The sequence below is a fragment of the Tachysurus vachellii genome, chromosome 14 (assembly GCF_030014155.1).
Source record: "Tachysurus vachellii isolate PV-2020 chromosome 14, HZAU_Pvac_v1, whole genome shotgun sequence".
Taxonomy (NCBI): Eukaryota; Metazoa; Chordata; class Actinopteri; order Siluriformes; family Bagridae; genus Tachysurus; species Tachysurus vachellii.
In genome coordinates this window covers 5634410-5657228 of record NC_083473.1, presented here as the reverse complement: position 1 = coordinate 5657228, position 22819 = coordinate 5634410, and the positions used below count along the sequence as shown (strand labels likewise).

The window sequence follows — 22819 nt, the reverse complement described above, 5'->3', positions numbered from 1 at the left end:
TAATCTGTAATCAGAAAGCTTACTTCTGGCTGACTGTGGACCTAGTAAAAGCACTTCTGTCTTGTCAGAGTTAAGCAGGAGGAAGTTAGTAAGCATCCACTGTCTAATTCACTGTCCAGCTACATTCATGAGCATGATGATGTCAATCATTGGTTATAAGAAGTAAGAACAAGTTTGCTGTGCTATATTGATGATCTCATGGTCTTTGCCCCGAATGAGCATGTTGCACTTGATGGTTATCTCAAAGCTCAAGGCTCACAATCTCAAGCTTTCTCCAAAAAAATGCCATTTCCTGAGAAAATCTATCAATTTTCTGGCCATGAGGTTTGTAAGGATGGTGTTATAACAGACCCTGAGAAAGTAAAATCTATCACAGATGTTGAAGCAGTTGACTTACTGGGCTTTGATGGACTCACTCAGTACCACAAGAAAATCAGATCTTTCTTATGTATGGTGTGACACTACAACCATTTTATAATGCGATGTTGTGCCAAAGCTAAGCCTTTGTTTGATCTTATTTCAAGGACAGATACAAGAGGCTCTAGAGATGGAGGAAGCTTAACTGTTAAGTCTGCAGCAGAACTTCATCAGTCTAGATTTCAGCACAGGTTTGCTTGTTATCGATCTATACTAAACACTATACACAAACACAAAGCATTATATTATTGGAGGCATAAGAATAAACACAGAAACAGTTTGTGTGTGCTCTTTTGGCTTCAGCTCTCATTGCATGCAATTTTCTTTTATTTTTTATTTTTATTTTTGAAGCCTAAAGCAATAAGCAAAGGATGAAAAAATGTAAATTGTGTTGGCAAAAGTGACTAGATTTAAAGATTATGCCCTCTAAGAACTGTAAAGTTTGGGTGACCTTAAAAAACTCATCAACCCTTTGTTTAGGACGGTTCAGATAGAGAGGAAACTGGAAGTAGCTCAAGGCAACTGTGAACAGTCAGTAATACAATTCAGTACAGGTGTGTGATCTTAACCACACACTTCCCTCAGCTCTGCCCCGCACTCACCTACCGGTGCTTGACCACACCCCCGCCTCCACAGTTAGACACTCATATAGTGTACGGTGGTTTATGTACCAACCCAACAGATGGGAACAGGCTGCACTGTCCTCAGTTTTAGTTCAGCACTGTGAGTTGAGAGATTGTACATTATATACAATGGCTGTCACTACACAAAGGATCTGCTGTGAATTCTGGATCATGTGAAAATGTTGAGCAGTGAAAAACCTTGGTGTGAATATTGACTCCAGTCTCTTGTCTGAATCTCCTGTAGATAATATTTTTTAGGAAAGCCCTTTTAATCTCAGAAATATTATTAAGCTATGAATATGAGATTTTCACATGATGTTAAATTTTCCTATGAACAAACAGATAACGTGTCTTCTTGGCTGAAATCAAACTGAATTAATATGCTATTTATATTAGTAGTAATAATGTTGTTATTAATCATTAATTAATATTAATCGTTGACATTTCATTGGTGGTGTTTATTGAGTGATGGTTGCTGTGTAATTGTTTAATATTTAGAGATAATTTCCCTCTAGATTTATTGCCCAACAGATTATGCACTAAATTATTTAGATTTTTGTAAAGTATTGTTGGTAATTTGCTGTTTTCTTTATTTGCAAACAATGTAAAGTGCTGGAGCATTGAAATAAACATATTTAAATATGAAATTAAACCAAATGAAACATCAGTCTACATAGTTCAGCCATAATAACTGAGTCAAACCAAACTCATTTGTCAATCTTTATTTCTGATATAAGAAATCTGTGTACTGCATTTTCCAACATCAGGCTCAAAATATGCAGATCAGATTTTATTCGTATATTTCAGGCAGTGTAGCGAGTTCAGCTTTTTGCAACTTTGGTGGCTGAGATTGATCATCGGACTGCCAAACAATCAGGTTAACAATCTGATTATTTTGTACTCCATAAGGTTCACTTTTACTCTCATGACAGGTGATCAAGTGTCTATAAATGTCTAGATATTCTTTAGAACTCAAATGAATTGTTCTCTTTGGAAAAACTCAAAGCAGAATAACAGTGAATTTTAGTCTGTCACAGTCTTTACTAAATAAAAAACAAAACATAACTAAATCATTAATGAGAAACAGAAATTGTTATTCACCTTATTGGCGATGACTTCCACATCCTGAACTGTATCTAGCCAATCAGACCACTGTTCAACCTGCTCTGTACTCATGATGTTTCTGAAGGTTCCAGCTATGATAAAAAATTCAGCAGCTAGTCAGAAAGACTTGTATTACAGTCAGTGAAAAGTCAATATATTTATACTCTCACAATCATTTAACATGATGAAATTTCCTTGGAAACCAAACACACTCATACTCATACTCACACACTCCCAGACATACACACACACACACACACACAAATAGATAAACATTTCTGCAGAATTTCTCAAGGATACAATTCAATTCAATTTATTTGTATAGCCCTTTTAACAATTCACATTGTCTCAAAGCAGCTTTACAGAAGTTTTGAAGCAGAAGAGAAAAAAACAAAAAACAAAATAATAATAATAATAATAATAATAATAATAATAATAATAATAATAATAATAATAATAATAATAATAATGAGAAGAAGAAGAAGAAGAAGAAGAAGAAAAGTAAAGAAATGAATACATACATTTAAAGTTTAAAATATATCTCTAACATCTATCTATCCTGACAGTGGCAACGAAAAACTCCCTGAGATGATATGATAAAGAAACCTTGAAAAGGAACCAGGCGTAGATGTGAACCTCATCCTCATCTGGGTGACACTGGACAGTAAATTATGTAAATGTAAATAATGTCCTTTCTACAGCAGTCTATAATTTTGCAACCGAGAGCTCCTGAGGAACTAATGGGTCATCTTAAACTCTGAATTCAGTGCAGATCTGATTACTGGTAAAGACCAGACCATACAGCTGACTGACACAACATTGGTTCAAAGAAGGCATGGCAGTCTCCGGACTCCATCCATAACAATCCCATGAGACACTGGCTGACCATGTAGATCAATCCCTGGCAAGGTGACCACCGGGCGATGAGACTCCAACTAGGGGTAGAACATTAGGATTAATGAAGTAGCTCAGTAAGAAGTGACGATCAGACTAGGGACTCAAAACACTGTGAGCTTGGTAGTGCAGAGTGAGTGAGCATTTTTAAATCAAGTTAAACATGACTTCATACTAGGGTCACAGAGTCACCAGAGTTAATTTGAGTTAATTTGAGTTAATTTGAGTTGATTTGAATTGTTTTGAGTTGATTTGAGTTGTTTTGAGTTGATTTGAGTCGTTTTGAGTTGATTTGAGTTGTTTTGAGTTGTTTTGAGTTGATTTGAGTTATTTTGAGTTGATTTGAGTTGATTTGAGTTATTTTGAGTTGATTTGAGAATAGGAAATAGACAAAGTGTCTGATTTTTTGTCCGGTTTGCCAGTACGTGATGGTCTCAAATGCAACTTTAAACCATAGCCATTTTTCTGTCCAAGAATAAAAAATATTTCCTCTTGATAATAGCTCATGTAATGCATGTAGCTGCTGTAATTCTCTCAGGATAAAGCTTGCTGAATTTACTTAACTCCCATCTGGGAATGGGTTGGTGTCATATACTGTATGCATTGTTGCAATCTTTAGTGCTTTTGAATCCAAATGATTTACTTTTCTTCCCAGCAGAGAAATAAACATTTTTGACCCCATCATGATTTGAACACACAACCTTCTGATCTAGAGTCAAACACGATACCGTTGTGCCACAAGGTCTCATGTACATGTGCTTAGTGTTGTAAGAATAGTGGGTAGAATGGATGATGAAGGAAATGAATGGTTAACTTCATGCTCATTAGATAAACCTTATCAATGCTATCCAACTTCAAAACCCTGCCCTCATATTCCCATACAAAAGAAAAGTGAGATTAAGGCTACAGATACCAGTAAACATAGAGCTAGGAGAAAAAGACAAAGAAAAGCAAAAAAGAAGAGAATCAGAAAAACAGCAGAAGAAATAAAACAACTGTTGAATAAAATAAAGAAAATGAAGCTTGAGGAAGGAAGAGTTGGTTGACGAGTTGAAAGATTTGAATATGAGTATTTAGAAGAAGACAACGAGGGATCAGACGCTGTACCTAGACAGCTGGAAGAAGATTCCAAAAAAAAAGAAGATTATAATGCATTATGTGTTATTATGTTTTATTTTCAGATGTTCAAGAGAATTCTGAAATGCTTTTCTTTTTCTTATAATCATGTATTCTCCTGTAATAGAAATGATTAGATTAATATTGCTTATTTTACTATAAACTTAGATGAAAAGCTGTTTCTTGTAGTGAAAGCTTATGAAGCCTACTGTGTATTCCTGGGAGTAATCTGCATGCAAAGTGTTTTAAGGCCTGCTGTTGAAGTGAAGCCTACTGTGTATTCGCGGGGAATAATCTGCACTCAGTGTTTTATAGCTTGCTGTCAAATTCCATGGCGAGAGAAAGCTTCAGTCCTATATAATCACAGCCTGACAAGTTGCAGGAAGTGAACTGCCACCATATAACCATATATAGAAGTGTTAACCTTGAGAATAGAGAAAAAAAGACATTAGACATTACACACAGAGTCGTCGACGAGATATGTCTGGGAAAACGAGAAATGTTTGTGAGATAAGATGGTAGCCGTCTAGAAGGCACAAAGCCGACCAAACCCAACAGCCAAATCCAACTGGCAACAGTAATTATAAAGAATGTATAAAAGCCTGCCTTGAATCACATTGTGTGTGCATTCTATTGTAGACAGCCTTAGTGCATGTTATACTCTGGGTGCATCATAGAACAAACGCAAGTTTACACTTGGAGAGTGTTTCTTGGTTTGTTATAATCTTTGCATCCTAATAACTTTTATTTATTGTAATACTGTTTGATTATTTGAAGGAGTTTACTTTTTATTTTACATATATTACACATATCTATCTCTGTATTACACTACTTTTAATAAAAAAAAGGCCTCCCATTGTGAGGATCCCGAAAAGACAAAAAGGTCTAAGTCTGCCTCCTTCATTTAAAGATTCGAACAATAGATTAAGTAGAAGAACTTCAAGAGGATCCTTTGTCAGAGAGATCAAACCCTGTAGAAACCGGATCTGACTCTGTGTGTGTGAAAATGGACAAGACTCTGGTACTGAATAAGATTCTGGTACTGAATATGATTCTGTTCTTGAATTGGCCTCTATTACAGATATCATGTGATTCTTTTTTCCTTCTTGTTATTTCATCCCAATAGTTCTTATTTTCAATTCTAGTTTGTGGTTTATAATTGTGTACATTATTCTTTTGCTCTGATCCTACTTGTGTTTTTAATTTGAGGATGGATCTGTCTACATTCTCTGTGTCTATCAGTGTCTTGACCCCATTAGAAGAAAAATTATTAGAAAAAATCCTGTTCTATTTTATTAAAAAAAGCTAGAACAAAAACAACAAAAAGACAGCGCTAAAACCTGTCACACTATAGCGAACACACACGCACACACACACACACAGACACACACAAACACACACACACAACGTCCAGTAATTGTTGTTATATTTACAGAACACAGTTGTATGACTAAAAGTTTTGACTGGAGAAGAAATAATGAATGATGAATGACAGATTAGTGATGAGATTCTCCTGAGAATTTCCAAGATATTAAACAAATATATCAATTTTAAACTTGTTATATTTGTTTAATATATCAAGTTTAAAATTGATATAACATATTAATACATATTAAATATTAACATAATGTATCTTAGACCAACAAATATTTTGCAAAAAATCTCCATCTGACTCCAGAAGTAAAATCAATAACTCTGTAGTAGTGTGAGAATGACAGTAAGATTGGGGGAATGTGGTAAAGGTGTTTCCATACTTAGAGGACACTTTGCATTGGCAGCACATGCTTCAGTGATCTGGGAGTGTTTATAGTGCTGTGACTTTAACACTTCATGACTGAGAGCTGCTGCTACAGCAACTTCACCCACAGCTACCATGACTTTGATCCCCGTCTTCATCTGGACACTGATCCTCTGGACTCAAGGTCAGACACTGCTTCATATTTTATCTCTACAATCATCTGTTCATACTAATACACTTATTGTTTCTATTAGAATATTTCAGTTTCATGCTGCGTTATTGTGTATTTTTCAGAATGCAGAGGTCAAGTCACAGTAACTCAGACTCCTGCAGTGAAATCTGTTCTTCCAGGAGAAACAGTCACCATCAACTGTAGAACCAGTCAGGCAGTGTATTATTACAGCTCAGTTGGTCACTACTTACACTGGTATCAGCAGAAACCTGGAGAAGCTCCTAAACTCCTGATTAAGCTCGCAAATCAGAGACAGTCAGGTTTTCCAGCTCGTTTCAGTGGCAGTGGGTTTTCCAGGTTTTCCAGCTCGTTTCAGTCTGATTTCACTCTGACCATCAGTGGAGTCCAGACTGAAGATGCAGGAGATTACTACTGTCAGAGTTACCACAGTGGTGATGTGTTCACACAGTGTTATAGAGTCGTACAAAAACCTCCCTCAGTCAGATTGTAGAGAGACTGAACTGCTGCAGCTGGGAGCGACTGCAGGTGCTGAGTTGGAGGATGTGATACGACACAATGACACTCTGTGGAGGAGAAGAACCACATCACACTAACTCAAGATCACTCAATAATCATGAATATATGAATGTTGAGTTTTTATTATGTTATATTTCCATCAAATACATTCAAAACTGACAGATTTAGGTTTAGACCTGAAGGTCTTTATCTGCCAACTTAAATAACCAAATATGATTACTGGCTTTGAAGTATATACAATATCAGTGATATAAGTGCTCACTTATTTACATTCCTCCTCCACTTTCGGCTTTTCCTGTTAGCAGTAGCCACAGCGAATCATCTGTTCCACTTAACTCAATCCTTGGTAATCCATGAGTTACCTTTATTTTCTCTTTCAACACATCCATATATCTCCTCGTTGGCCTTAATCTTGACCTCTTACCTGGCAGCTTAATCTCCAACATCCTTCTACCAATATAACCATCTCCATCCTCTGTAGATGTCCAAACCATCTCAATCTAGTCTCTCTGACCTTGTCCCCAAAACAGCCAACCTGAGCTGTCCCTCTGATGTGCTCGTCCCTAATCCTGTCCATCCTCGTCACTCCTAAACAGAACCTCAACATCCTCATCTCTGCCTGGTGTCTTTTCCTCACTGCTACAGTCTCTAACCCATATAGCAGAGCTGGTCTCACTACTGTCTTGTACACCTTTCCTTTGATTCTTGCTGACACTCTTCTGTCACACAAACACTCCTGACACTTTTCTCCACCCACTCTAACCCGCTGTACTCGACTCTTCACCTCTTTTACAAACTCCCCGCCACACTGGACATTTGACTTTAAATACTTAAACTCCTGCACCTTCTTGACCTCAGACCCCTGTATCCTCACTTTTCTTTTTCCCTCCCTCTCGTTCTGTCTTACTACGACTGACTTTAATTCCTCTTCTTTACAAAGCAGACCTTCACATTTCCAGGTGTTCTTCCACCTGCTCCATACTCTCACTACAGATAACAATGTCACCCACAAACATCACTGTCCATGATGATTCCTGTCTGACTTCATCTGTCAAACTGTCCATCAACATAACAAACAAGAAGACACTTCCACACCTCCACAGGTATGTCATCTGGACCTACAGCCTTTCTATTCTTGATTTGACTCAGAGGCTTCCTCGTCTCATCCTTTCTAATCTTTCCTATTTCCTGCTCTACAATATTCACGTCTTCCTTCCGACTCTCCCTCTCATTTTCCTCATTCATCAGCTCTTCAAAATACTCCTTTAATCTTCTCTGCACACTCTACTCTCTTTTTAGTACCTTCCCATTTCTATCTTTTATGAACCTTATCTATTGCACATCCTTCCCATCTCTATCTCTCTTTCTCGCTAATCTGTACATGTCCTTCTCACCTTCCCTCGTGTCTAACCTGGCATACAACTCTATGCTTTCTGTTTGGTCTTTGCCACGTCTCTTCACTCCACCCTGCGATTCCTTGTAATCCTCTCTTCTTTCTTTGCTACGTCCAACATCTTTTTAGCTAGCCTCATCCTCTGAATTCTGTCCTGTATGTCCTCGTTCCACCACGTTTCTTTATCTTCTTTTATCCTATCAGGTGACACACCTAGCAGCCTCCTACCTGTCTCCCTGGTCACTTCTGCTGTAGTTTTCCATTCATCTGGAAGGTCTTCCTGACCACCCGAAGCCTGTCTCAGCTTATGTCTGAATTCCTCACAACATTCTTTCTTTTTCAACTTCCACCACTTGGTCTTCTTTTTTATCTTTTCTCTTCTCTTTTTTCTGACCACCAGAGACATCTGACACATCACCAGCCAATGCTGTCTGGCTACTCTCTCTCCTACCACCACTTTGCAGTCACTCTATAGTTAAATGAAGTCCACCAGGTCCTAAAAGACCACAGAGTATGTTAGAGAAAATACTTAAACAAAAAGCATCATAAGACCAACAGGTTCATTATGGAAGGTGTATGAAATTCTATTTGAATTTTCTTTTAAAACCTGAATAATGCACTTTGCTACCTGACTCCTCTATGTAGAGACTCATTTGTACCATATTTGTTCCAGCATTTAAGAATGGATTTTACTTTGTGGTAGGTTCTAAATCTGGGATATGTATTTATTAAACCACACAGACATTGATCATTTTCCATTGAGACCATGTAGATCTGTAATTGCAATTAAGTGCTATTTTGTGTAGAATCATGACATTTTAAGTCGTCAAGTCAAGAAGCTTTTATTGTCATTTCAACCATATATAACTGTTGCAGTACACAGTGAAATGAGACAATGTTTCTCCAGGACCATGATGCTACATAAAACAAAGACAGAGCTTTGGACTTCTAAGTAATCCTAGCCACATAAAGTGCATCTGTGCATCCTGCTGCAAACAGTTCAGGACAAAAGACAAAAAAAAGATAATACACAAAAGAGTAACAGTTTGATATGATGGCGCTGTAAACATGGATGTAAATTGGATATTTGGTGTGGCTCATTGCGGTCCATACAGTTGATTGTGTGTGTGTGTGTCTGTGTGTGTGTGTGTGTGTGTGTGTGTATTGTGCTCAGTACAGTTCAGTTATTGAGGCGTCTGATGGCTTGTGGAAAGAAATTGTTACATTGTCTGGTCGTGAGGGCCGAATGCTACAGTACCTTTTTCCAGATGGCAGGAGGGTGAAGAGTGTGTGTGAGGGGTGTGTGTTGTTATCCACAATGCTGTTGGCCTCGCGGATGCAGCGTGTTGTGTAAATGTCCATGATAGAGGGAAGAGAGACTCCAATGATCTTCTCAGCTCTCCTCACTATCCACTGCAGGGTCTTGGGATCCAATATGGTGCAGTTCCCAAACCAGACAGTGATGCAGCTGCTCAGGATGCTCTCAATGGTCCCTCTGTAAAAAGTAGTCAGGATGGGGGGAGGGAGATGGGCTTTTCTCAGACTTTGTAAGAAGTAAAGACGCTGGTAGGCTTTCTTGGTGATAGAGCTGGTGTTAAGTGACCAGGTGAAGTTCTCCACTAGATGAACACCAAAATATTTGGTGCTCTTGATGATCTCTACATGTGATCTCTACATTTGATTACAATAAAGAACTAGGCTGTAACACTACAACATAGAAACAATCTACATATAATTGTATACATTATGCCCATTGATATTTTTCAACAACGAGATCATTTACCTGTTTTTATAAACTTTGGTTATAGAAATTCTTTAGTAACAGCTATACATTATATGGCTTTAATCAATATACATGACAGGTGTATAGTAACTAGCACTTTATATGAGCTTGAATGTGACTGGTTGATTCTGAAAGCTTCTGAAGTTTGTGCAAACATAAGCAAACTGGGCACGGAATCCTCTTTTGTCTTCTGTTTTGTCCTGTCGTCTTTTCCTAGTCTCTGTTTCTGTCAGGACTCTGCCTGGACTTTGGCCATGTGCCTTTTTGTTTACGTTTCATGTTCACGTGTCTGCCCCGCCCTTGTCTTTTCCGCCCCACCTCTGCACACCTGTCCCTTATGTTTAATGATTATTTGTATTATTTAATTGAGCCGCGTTGCCTCGTGCAGCACGGAATCCTACTGTCTCCTGTCGTCGTCATGTCTGTGTCCTGTTTCGTGTTTCTTTAATTTATTAAATCCCCGTTTTTGTTAAGCTGTCCTGCGTTTGGGTCCGTTTTTATCCCGCGTTCGCTGACAGTTTCGTGTTTTTTAAGTTAATAAATTCCTGTTTTTGTTTAGCTGTCCTGCATTTGGGTCCGTTTTTACCCCCGCGCCCCTGACAGAAGGATTCCACCAGACCAGGACCCAGCAGGACAGCTGCAGCCTGGACCGGCCAATATTGGGAGCATTTTTTTTCTTTTATTGGATTTTTTATGTTTTTTTCCCCTGGGCTTTGTGGTTTTGGTGACATCGGTCTGCATTTTTCCGGTGATGGACGCCGCTCCGCTTCTGGTTTCTCCGCGGGGGGCGCCGCCTCACTTCCTGTGTGCGGGCCATGTCACCAGCCCGAGTTTTTTATTTTTTTTTTTTCGGTGTCCTGCGACATCGCCCCGCACCTGTCCGGTGTGGGGAGTCGCTTCACTTCCGGTTTCCGTGGAGGACGCCGCCCCACTTCCTGTCTGCGGGGGGTGTTGCAGGCCCGTGTTTTGCCCCATGTTTTGGAATTCTGTTGACTTATCTGTTCTGTGGAGGAGGATTTTTTTTTTCTCTCCCCGCCCTCCCTCCCTTTCCTGGTTTCTGAGAGGTGGGTCGGGCCGCGGTGCGTCGGGGGTTGCGCTCGGCCCCCGTGTTCGGCTGTGGACGTCGCTCAGCCCCCCTGTTCGGCTGTGGACGTCGCTCGGCCACTCTGGCTGCGCTGCCGTGTGCCTTGCTCTCCCCACCTGCCTCGCCGTGTGCCTTGCTCCCCCCACCTGCCTCGCCTTGTGCCTTGCTCCCCCCACATGCCTCGCCGTGTGCCTTGCTCCCCCCTCCCGGACCTGTCGGGACTGTCAGGACGGATTGGCGCGTCGGGAGCCGCGCCTCGAGGGGGGTACTGTCAGGACTCTGCCTGGACTTTGGCCATTTACCTTTTGTTTATGTTCTGTGTTCACGTGTCTGCCCCGCCCTTGTCTTTTCCTCCCCACCTCTGCACACCTGTCCCTCATGTCTGATTAATTATTTGTACTATTTAGTTGAGCCGCGTTGCCTTGTGCAGCACGGAATCCTCTGTTGTCTTCTGTTTTGTCCTGTCGTCTTTTCCTAGTCTCTGTTTCGTGTTTTTTATGTTAATAAATCCCTGTTTTTTGTTAAGCTTCCTGCATTTAGGTCCGTTTTTATCCCCACGTCACTGACAATTTTACATTTTTGTTTGTCTTTTTTCCCCTTAAAGATTTCTGGTTGTTTATCAATTAGTTTTTAAGATATTGCAGTTTCACAATAAAGGTGAAAAAGGTTCTGACATAATTTCACATGTAGAGTCTATAGATATATTCTATGTCATAATCAGATTCATATTTGCACCAACTGACAGATGTGTTTCCATACTTAGAGGACACTTTGCATTGGCAGCACATGCTTCAGTGATCTGGGAGTGTTTATAGTGCTGTGACTTTAACACTTCATGACTGAGAGCTGCTGCTACAGCAACTTCACCCACAGCTACCATGACTTTGATCCCCGTCTTCATCTGGACACTCATCCTCTGGACTCAAGGTCAGACACTGCTTCATATTTTATCTCTACAATCATCTGTTCATACTAATACACTTATTGTTTCTATTAGAATATTTCAGTTTCATACTGCGTTATTGTGTATTTTCCAGAATGCAGAGGTCAAGTCACAGTAACTCAGACTCCTGCAGTGAAATCTGTTCTTCCAGGAGAAACAGTCACCATCAACTGTAGAACCAGTCAGGCAGTGTACACAGACTCATATGGTTACCGTTTACACTGGTATCAGCAGAAACCTGGAGAAGCTCCTAAACTCCTGATTAAGCTCACAAATAAGCTACAGTCAGATTTTCCAGCTCGTTTCAGTGGCAGTGGATCTGGATCTGATTTCACTCTGACCATCAGTGGAGTCCAGACTGAAGATGCAGGAGATTACTACTGTCAGAGTTACCATTACATCAGGAGCACCGAGCTGTTCACACAATGTTACAGAGTCGTACAAAAACCTCCCTCAGTCAGATTGTAGAGAGACTGAACTGCTGCAGCTGGGAGCGACTGCAGGTGCTGAGTTGGAGGATGTGATACGACACAATGACACTCTGTGGAGGAGAAGAACCACATCACACTAACTCACAACTCACATTAGATATATTTTAATAATCATCACACCACACTGAACACAGTCCATCACATCCACTACTGTAAGATAAACCGTTTTCTGATTCTATGACTTTCATGATGTCATTGTTCCCCTAACAAGCCTATCCATTCATGAGAGGATCCTTGACCCTGGAGGATACAAATCTGTGAAATCCTGCCAGCTTCTCTCAGATTGCTGAAGCTGCTTGGATGAGCAGTGAAATGTTTTGAGCTAACAAGAAAGGAGTACAGATAACATGACTGAACCTCCAGATACCCTAACCTGGATGACTGAGAATCTTCACATATTCACAACATATACATGATGTAAACTCTGACCAATTATTCTCTGTGATATTGCAGAATATCTTATTATTAAGAAACAGCAGTCAATACTGAATCCATTTTCCTTTAAAATTTTTCAACAGCTAGAATTATAGAAATTATGAGCTTGCTTGTTTTTTAATTTTTTTAATTTTTAATGATTTTGCACCTAAATCAGCCATTTTTAAAATAATAAAAATAATATCTTTCTACTTTATTGACTCAACTGTCAGAGCTTCAGAATTGGTTTTACACATAAAATAGAGATCATGTTTAGTGTCATGTTTAGTACAACAAATTCAGTCATTCTGCTTACTTTTTTTAGCTTTTATCAGAAATATCTACTGATCTCACTCGGATCATCTGTGACTCTTAGTCAGGGATTCAGCACTTTGAGGTTTTTTAATGTTTTAATCATATTGCTTTATCCACACTAGCTTTTTGTTTAGTAGTGGGAGACCTGGATCACTTGACCTATGTTAAACAACAAATATATTAGTGTTTGTCCTCAGTTCTGCATATTTTCTTGCTGTTACAGGTACCACATGCTTGTTCAGTACTCATGGTGTCCTGACACTGGCTAACTTGTGGGATCCTGTCCTGTATTATTCATTGTCCACTCTATTACCCCCTGTTTGTTTTCAACACGTGGAAGTTAAACCTCAGCCCCTGTCAGCTGTCCAACTTTAGGCAAATATAAAACCTCCCCTTAATCGTCAAGATCCTATAGGCAGTGTATTATCTCAGCTCATATGGTCACTACTTACTCTGGTATCAGCAGAAACCTGGAGAAGCTCCTAAACTCCTGATTAAGCTCATAAATCAGAGACAGTCAGGTTTTCCAGCTCGTTTCAGTGGCAGTGGATCTGGATCTGATTTCACTCTGACCATCAGTGGAGTTCAGACTGAAGATGCAGGAGATTACTACTGTCAGAGTTACCATTACATCACTGGCTACTGGTTCACACAGTGTTTTAAAGTCGTTCAAAAACCTCCTTCAGTCAGATTGTAGAGAGACTGAACTGCTGCAGCTGGGAGCGACTGCAGGTGCTGAGTTGGAGGATGTGATACGACACAATGACACTCTGTGGAGGAGAAGAACCACATCACACTAACTCACAACTCACATTAGACATCTCTCAATAATCATGAATATATAAATGCTGAGTATTTATTATGCTATATTTCCATCAATCACATTCAAAACAGACAGATTTATGATTAGACCTGAACGTCTTTATCAGTCTTTTGACACAATAGTTTTTTCATTTTTCTGAAAAAATCTTAATCACAGGTCTGATATATCTGTCTTAGACCAAACCAAACCAAATGAAACCAAGATGACAGAGCCGTTTACATCTTTATTGTGAAATTGCAATAAATGAAAGTGAAAAACAGTAAGAATAATTTTAGTTAAAATAAAAATAAAATCAGTTGGTCATGAGTGTGCACACTCCTAAACTAACAGTTGAAGCACCATTAGATTTCATCACTGCATTCAATCTTCTTAGGCAAGAGTCAATAAATTTAGTGCTTAATCTTTATTTAGAGATATTTTGCCATTCTTCCTTAGAAAAGTATTCTAACTCTGTCAGATAACTGGACATTTCCTGTGTACAGCTCTCTTCAGCTCAACCCACAGACTTTCATATGGATCTAGATCAGGACTTTGAGTCATTCCAAAGCCTTGATCGTTCATGTAAAGCCATTTCTTTGTAGATTTGGAGGTGTTCCTTTATTTGTTGTCATACTGAATAGTGAAATTTCTCTTCATCTTGAATGTTGAGTTATTCATGATTCACTCCACACAGATTAAAGCTTCAGATCCAGCTGAAGAAAAGCAGCCCCAAGGTATAATACTTATGATCCATCACTCAGTAATCATCACACCACACTGAACACAGTCCTTTACGTTCACTACTGTAAGATCAATAGTTTTTAAGATCGTTGTTATTCATCATAACTCAAACTGTTTGATGGATCATTTGTAATATTTTTCAGTGTCTATCACTAATCCTACCCTCAGTACAGTCTCTGATTCTGACCCTGTTATTAATCTGGTCTCAGTCTCTGGTTTTGTAGATTTCTACAGTCATGGTGTTTACTGTTCCAATTGAAAACATAACAGATTTCCACATATAAGGAATCTGATTATCAAACTCATTTCTGTTCTCTCTGACCCCCCACACACACACAGCAGGAGCCACCTCTGCTCTTCAGGACTGCTTTGAGTGCACTGACTGGAATATCTTCAGGGAGGCTGCAACCAACGGTGACTCTGTCAACTTGGAGGAGTACGCGTCATCAGTGACCAGTTACATCGGCAAGTGCATTGATGACGTGACCATCTCCAAGACCATCACTACACACTCCAACCAGAAGCCGTGGATGACTGCTAACGTGCGTGCTCTGCTGAGGACTAGAGACCTAGCCTTCAGAACAGGGGACAGGGTGGCCCTAAGAACAGCAAGGGCCAAACTGTCCCGAGCCATCAGAGAGGCAAAGCGCGCACACGCCCAGACAATCCATAGCCACTTCCAGGACAGCGGAGACACCCGGCGCATGTGGCAGGGCCTACAGGCGATCACAAACTACAAGACAGCTTCACCTGCTTGTGATAGCGACGTCTCCCTCCCAGACGCGTTGAACGATTTCTACGCTCGGTTCGAGGTACAGAACAACGTAACACCAAGGAAGACCATCCCTCCCCCCGACGACCAGGTACTCTGTCTATCCACGGCCGACGTGAGGAGATCTCTATGCAGAGTTAACCCACGGAAGGCTGCTGGACCAGACAACATTCCTGGCAGGGTGCTCAGAGAATGTGCAGAACAGCTAGCGGATGTCTTTTCGGACATCTTCAACATTTCCCTGAGCAGCGCCGTTGTTCTTACGTGCCTCAAAACTACCACAATCGTTCCTGTCCCAAAGAAGTCTACAGTGTCCTGCCTCAATGACTATCGTCCCGTTGCACTCACACCCATAGTTATGAAGTGCTTTGAGAAGCTCGTCATGAGGCACATCAAGACCCAGCTACCACCCCCACTGGACCCCCTACAGTTCACGTATCGTCCAAACTGCTCCACAGACGATGCCATTGCCACAGCCCTCCACTTAGCCCTCACTCACCTGGACAATAAAGACACTTATGTACGGATGCTGTTCATAGATTTTAGTTCAGCATTCAATACAATCATCCCTCAGCACCTGATTGTGAAGCTGAGCCTGCTGGGACTAAACACCTCCCTCTGCAACTGGATCCTGGACTTCCTGACTGGGAGACCTCAGTCAGTCCGGATCGGGAACAGCATCTCCAGCACCACCACACTGAACACTGGAGCTCCTCAAGGCTGCGTACTCAGTCCACTGCTGTTCACTCTGCTGACTCACGACTGTGCAGCAATGCACAGATCGAATCATATTATCAAGTTCGCCGATGACACGACCGTGGTGGGTCTCATCAACAAGAACGACGAGTCAGCATACAGGGAGGAGGTGCAACAACTAACTGCCTGGTGTAGAGCCAACAACCTTTCTCTGAATGTGGATAAAACTAAAGAGATGGTTATGGACTTCAGGAGAGCACAGAGTGACCACTCTCCGCTGAACATCGACGGATCATCTGTAGAGATCGTCAAGAGAACCAAATTTCTTGGTGTTCATCTAGCGGAGAACCTCACCTGGTCACTCAACACCAGCGCCCAGCAGCGTCTCTACTTCCTACGAAGGCTGAGAAAGGCACATCTCCCTCCCCCCATCCTGACCATGTTCTACAGAGGTACCATTGAGAGCATCCTGAGCAGCTGCATCACTGTCTGGTTCGGGAACTGTACGATCTCGGATCACAAATCCCTGCAGCGTATAGTGAGGACAGCGGAGAAGATCATTGGGGTCTCTCTTCCCTCTATCATAGACACTTACACCACACGGTGCATCCGCAAAGCCAACAGCATTGTGGATGACCCCACACACCCCTCACACACACTCTTCACCCGCCTGCCATCTGGAAAGAGGTACCGAAGCGTTCGGGCCCCCACGACCAGACTGTGTAACAGTTTCTTCCCACAAGCCAACAGACTTCTCAATAACTGAACTGTACTGTACTGAGCACAACATACACACACATCATCTGTATGGACTGCATTGTTACGACCCCGAGTTATGTCTAGGGAGTTCTCAGAGTCAGCAACTAGTGATGACCAATGCGGATGTGAATGGACGGACACGACTAACTAGTACTGAGTGATAATTTTTATTAATTTCCGACCACAGTAATGACGTATGCAGACACAGTGCTTGTAGTGAGTTTGTCTTTACTGTACAAAGTGGTAATTATATTTACAATAATATATACACAATTATATACAAATGTTTTGTACTGCTGCAACAGCCGGGACTGGAAAATCAGCGGCGCCAAAGAAAAGAAACAAACAGAAAGTCAAAACCCGCTTACCTAACACTGTTTTATATTAGTCACGCTCATCTACAAACAAAAGTGAAACCAAAATCCTAACTACGCTATACTTCCCTCACTAACTAGAATACAGGGGGAGGCACCGCCCCTTACCTGAGGTCTCTAGACACGGAAGTATACTACGTGGTGTACAATGTATGAGCGCGCTCCTTCTTACCTCTTCCAGCCCCGTACGTAGAACAGTATTATATACGACAAACATAAATCGCCACAGCAAATCTCACAGCATATAATTCTCAAACAACTTTCCAACAACTATCCAACAACTATCCAACCACTCGCCAACAACTCGCCAACCAACAACCCAACAATGAATAGACATGACGTTCACGTTTTTATAGTCGCGGTCTTCTTCCGGGGGCGGTGTCCGTACGCTGCATCTCCGCCCTGCACCGACCGGTATTGGGTAAACTGCATTGCATTCGCGCAGCCAATCCGCTGTAACACAAGCAATTACAATACAGCTGCAAAAATACATGCCTTGGCACGTAACATGCATAGACCCTCACAAAACACACACACTGACACATCATACTGTTTACATGCTGCTTACAATCCAGCAAACTGTTTACATGCTGTTTTGCACACTTTTTCTGCTGTTTTTGCACAAACTGTCCCAACATTTCAGCCGTTTTTGCACATATTGTACAATATCTCAGCCATTTCCACATACTATACAATATTTCAGTCATTTGCTGTTTTTTGCACAGTTCTATATATTATCCCAAGGACCTGCTGCTAAGAAACTGTGTTCATTCTAATGTTACTGCACGAAATATTGTTTGAACATTCAGTATTCACATACAGTATATACACTGGTCGGTCGGCGCTGTTTCTGTTACTGTTTACTGTTTATTGTCTTTTGTGTACTGCATTTTTTGTACTTTTTGTATTGTCTTGTAACTTTGTGTCTGCACTGTCTTTTGTCCTGCACTGTCTTTTGTCCTGCACTGTCTTTTGTCCTGCACTGTCTTTTGTCCTGCACTGTCTTGTCTGTCTTGTTTGTCTTGTCCTGCACTGTTTGCACCAGGTTGCACAGTTGCATTTTATGTGGCTAAGACTACTTACAAGTCTTTAGCCCTGTCTTTGTTTTATGTAGCACCATGATCCTGGAGAAACGTTGTCTCATTTCACTATGTACTGCAACAGCTATATATAGTAGAAATGACAATAAAAGCTTCTTGACTTGACTTGACTTGACTTGACTTGATTTGAAACTCCATCTAAACTATCCTGCTCACAAAGACTGTTTAACATTCAGTTTTGTTTGTGTGCATTGTTTTGTGAATAAGAAGCTGTGAATAACTGCAAAGGTGCACTGCTGACGACCATAAACTCTGTTTTTAAAGCAGGTGATAATGTAGCCCTAACAGAAAGGGACAAACTGTCCCAGGCCATCAGAGAGGTAAAGTGAGCACTCACACAGAAACTCCAACCTGCTTCAAGTACGCACCATCCTCACTGTGCCAAAAAATCTTTGGTGTCCTTACTTCAATGATTATCATCCAGTCACACAAACACCCATCTCTACATGAGTCTCTTAATGAGGCATATCAAGACCCTGTGGTCGCCCCACTGGACCCTCTGCAGTTTGTTTATCATCACAACCACTCCACAGACAACATCATCACCTTCCTCCATCTGGTCCTTAACCTCCTTGACAAAATGACACATTTGTACGAATGCTATTCATAGGCATAAATTCAGCATTCAGTTCAATCATTACTGAACATCTGACTGAAAAGCTGTGCCTGAACAATTTCCTCTGCAGTTGGATTTTAGATTTCCTTATTGGAAGACCTCAGTCAGTCCAAATCAAAAAGCACCATCACTAAACTACACCACAGTGAGCATTGAGGCCCCTCAGGGCTGTACACTCAGTTCACATCTGTTCACTCTGCTCACTCATAACTGTGCAGTTATTCACAGCTCAAACAACATCATCAAGCTCACCAATGACACGACAGTGCTGGGTCTCATCAGCAAGAACAAACTGTCAGCATACAGAGAAGAGATAAAACAGCTAATAGCCTCGTGTAGAGCCATCTGTCTCTGAACATGGGCAAAACAAAAAACGATGATTGTTGACTTCAGGAAAGCAGAGTGGCCATGCTCTGATGAAGATTTACTTCAAGATCCTCCATGAAGAACATCAAGAGCTCCAAATTCCTTGATGTTCACCTAGCAGAGAATCCCATCTGATACTTCAACATTAGCTCCACCAAGAACAAAGCTCTGCAGCATTTCTACATTTTGCAAAGTCTGATGAAAGCCCATCTCCCACCCCTATCATTATCATGTTTTACTGACTGACTAATGAGAGTTTACTGAGCAGCTGCATCACTGCATGGTCTGTAAAGTCCCTGCAGTAGATAGTGAGGGCAGCTGAGAAGATCATCAGCAGTCTCATTTACACCACATGCTGCATCTGCAAAGCCAACAGCATTGTGGCTGACCCCACACACCCCTCACACACACTCTTCACACTCCTGTTGTCTGTAAAAAAGTACCGAAGCATTCAGGCCTTCACAACCAGACTATGTAACAGTTTCTTCCCTTTACACCTTTGTACTCAGTCTGCAATCTTTGCACATTAATTTTTTCTACACTCTTTGGGATCCTGCTACAAAAAAAAACTAATCACACACCATCAGATGTCATACTGGTCAGTGCTATTTTCATGTATCTGTCTTGTTATCTGTCTGTCATGTATTGCATTGTCTATTGTATTTTGTCTTTAAACTGTCTCTTGTCCTGCTCTGTCTTTTGTCTGGCACTATTTGCATTAGGCTGCATGCATGCACCTTATGTTAATAAGCTTATTTATTCGTTTTTTAATTATTTATTAACCCTAGTCCTGTGTTGTCTTCTGTAGCTCTGTGTCTTTATGTAGCACCATTTTCCTGGAGGAACGTTGTGTCATTTCACTGTGTACTGTTTTAGCTATATATACTCGAAATGACAACAATTTACTCTACAATGAGAAGTGAATATGTTGATAGACTTTGTGCAAAGTGTTAATATTAAGTTGCTTTGATGAAGTAGAAAATATCTTTAGAATTAAAAATATACAGGTGTTGAGTCGTGATTAATACAGTTAGTGTAACAGCATTTCCAGAACCATCACACCAGTCCCCAAGATTATGTTATAATAACATTTATTAATAAAACTAAAGAAAAGACTAATAAAAATGCAATAAATACAATAATAATTAGTAGCACACACTTAAAAAGAACTCCTAACAGGTAACTCTCATACTGCGTTGTATGCTGCCCCATACAAATATGTTTTTAAATGTGATTTAAAAACAGCCAGTGAAGGTGCCTGCCTAATGTACAAAGGCAAATTATTCCAGAGTTTGGGGGCCGCTACTGCAAAGGCACGGTCACCTCTGCTCTTTAATTTTGCATTGGGGGATACTAAAAGCAGTTGCCCAGCAGACCTAAGTGCTCTGGATGGAGCATATGGCTTTAATAGATCTGAGAGATATTTAGGACCAATGTTATTTAATGATTTAAAAACTAAAAGTAAAATCTTGAAATCAATTCTAAAATGAACGGGCAACCAATGAAGGGAAGCCAATATAGGTGTAATGTGTTCTCGTTTGCGTGTCCCCGTTAATAAACGTGCAGCTGCGTTTTGTACCCTCTGCAAACGTGTTAGAGATGCCTCACCAATGCCTACATAGAGACTATTACAATAGTCCAGGCGGGATGATATAAAAGCATGGATGACCCTCTCAAAATCAGTAAAAGATACAAATGACTTGACTTTAGATAATTGCCTTAACTGATAAAAACATGATTTAACTACCAAATTAATCTGTTTTTCTAGTTTAAAGTCACCGTCCATTAAAACCCCCAGGTTTTTAACAACAGGCTTCACAAATGACTTTAAGTCACCCAGATCTACATCAGGAGTATTAATGGTACCACCAGGTCGAAATAAAATGATTTCAGTTTTATCTTCATTACACTTTAAGAAGTTGGAGGCCATCCAGGCTTTAATATCTTCAAGACATCTCAGCAAAGGTGCCACAGAGTTTGCATCCTTACGTTTCAAAGGCAGATAGAGTTGCAAGTCATCTGCATAACAGTGAAATGAGATGCCATGTTTCCTAAAAATGGACCCTAAAGGTAATATATATAAAGAAAATAAAATCGGTCCAAGAATGGAACCCTGAGGGACTCCACATACAAGAGATGCAGTAGAAGACACAAATTCCCCAAGACGGATTTAAACCATTGTAACACGGCACCCTTTATACCAACACAATGCTCAAGGCGAGAGATCAGTATATTGTGGTCTATGGTGTCAAACGCAGCAGTAAGATCTAACAGCATAAGAACAGCATAGTTACAGTACCTGCGTCAGTGGCCAATAATAAATCATTGTAAACTTTTAACAGGGCCGTTTCCGTGCTGTGAAGTGATTTGAAACCAGATTGGTACAACTCTTGCAAGCCATGCAAGTCTAGATAGGCTAATAATTGATTAAAAACAACTTTTTCCAATATTTTTTCATTGGAATGTAGCATGTAGCACACAGTGAAGCAGTAGAAGGTGAGCTGAGTAAAGTGTGTGTGAGCTCACAGCTCTGAGCACTGCTCTGTGTTCACTGTGCTCACCACAGTAGGTTGGTTGTCTTTGGAGGCCTCACAGGTCACCACCTTGTTCCTCCACTGATCCGGGTGGAGGCTCAGCGTGCTGCTCCAGCTGTAGAGGCCGTCCGCGTTCAGAACGGCGGCGCTGCGGCTCTCCCCCGAGCTCCAGCTGCTGACACTCTGTGGAGGAGAAGAACCACATCACACTAACTCACAACTCACATTAGAGATCTCTCAATAATCATCACACCACACTGTACACAGTCCATCACATCCACTACTGTAAGATAAATCTTTTTCTTATTCCATGACTTTGTTTAACGCACTTCATAACGTCATTGTTCCCCTAACAATCCTATCCAGGCAGGAGAAGATCCATGAACACAAACTAATTTGTTAAATCCTGTCATCTTCACTCAGACTGACGAAGCTGATTGGATGAATAGTGAAAGTTTTTGCCCTAACAAGAAAGAAGTCCAAATAACATGACTCAACCTCCAAATAACCTTTCTGAGAGTCTTCACATATTCACAACTTTGACATAAACTCTGATCAGTTATTCTCTGTGATATTACAGGGATTTTTAAATTGCTAACAAGCATCAGTCAATACTGAAGCCATTTTATCAAAGCTCTTCATACAGTCTGCATTACAAACATGAATCTTGGCCAAAAAAAATAGCTTGTTCAATTATAACACAAGCAATAATTCTGATACATAAAGCATTCAATGTCACTCATAACAAACTGATATGGAATTATTAATACTAATAACAGCAAGGATTACAGAAATAATGTACTTACGTTTTTTTAAGTTTGAATGATTTTTCACCTAAATCAGTAATTCCTGATAGAATAAGAATAACACGTTTTCACTTTATTGACTGTACTAAAGAATATTTAACAAAAATGAAACTGAAATGCTGAAATTTGTTGCAGTATTTTTTCTATATCATTGTATGTAGTGATTTACTTAAATGGCTGCAATAATAATAATTACAACCCACATCCCATTAAAAAAACATCATCAACA

General features: G+C 40.5%; 2 gene segments (V, D, J or C); one reads left to right on the top strand and one right to left on the bottom strand.

The window, feature by feature from the left end:
- The window catches only part of LOC132856622 (immunoglobulin kappa constant-like), a 135162-nt gene that overhangs the window by 34203 nt on the left and 78140 nt on the right, over positions 1–22819 (bottom strand).
- Positions 11734–12801, top strand: LOC132857046 (immunoglobulin kappa variable 6D-21-like). The segment is given in 2 exon segments: positions 11734–11788; positions 11899–12801. Coding segments are annotated over 2 exon segments (423 nt in total).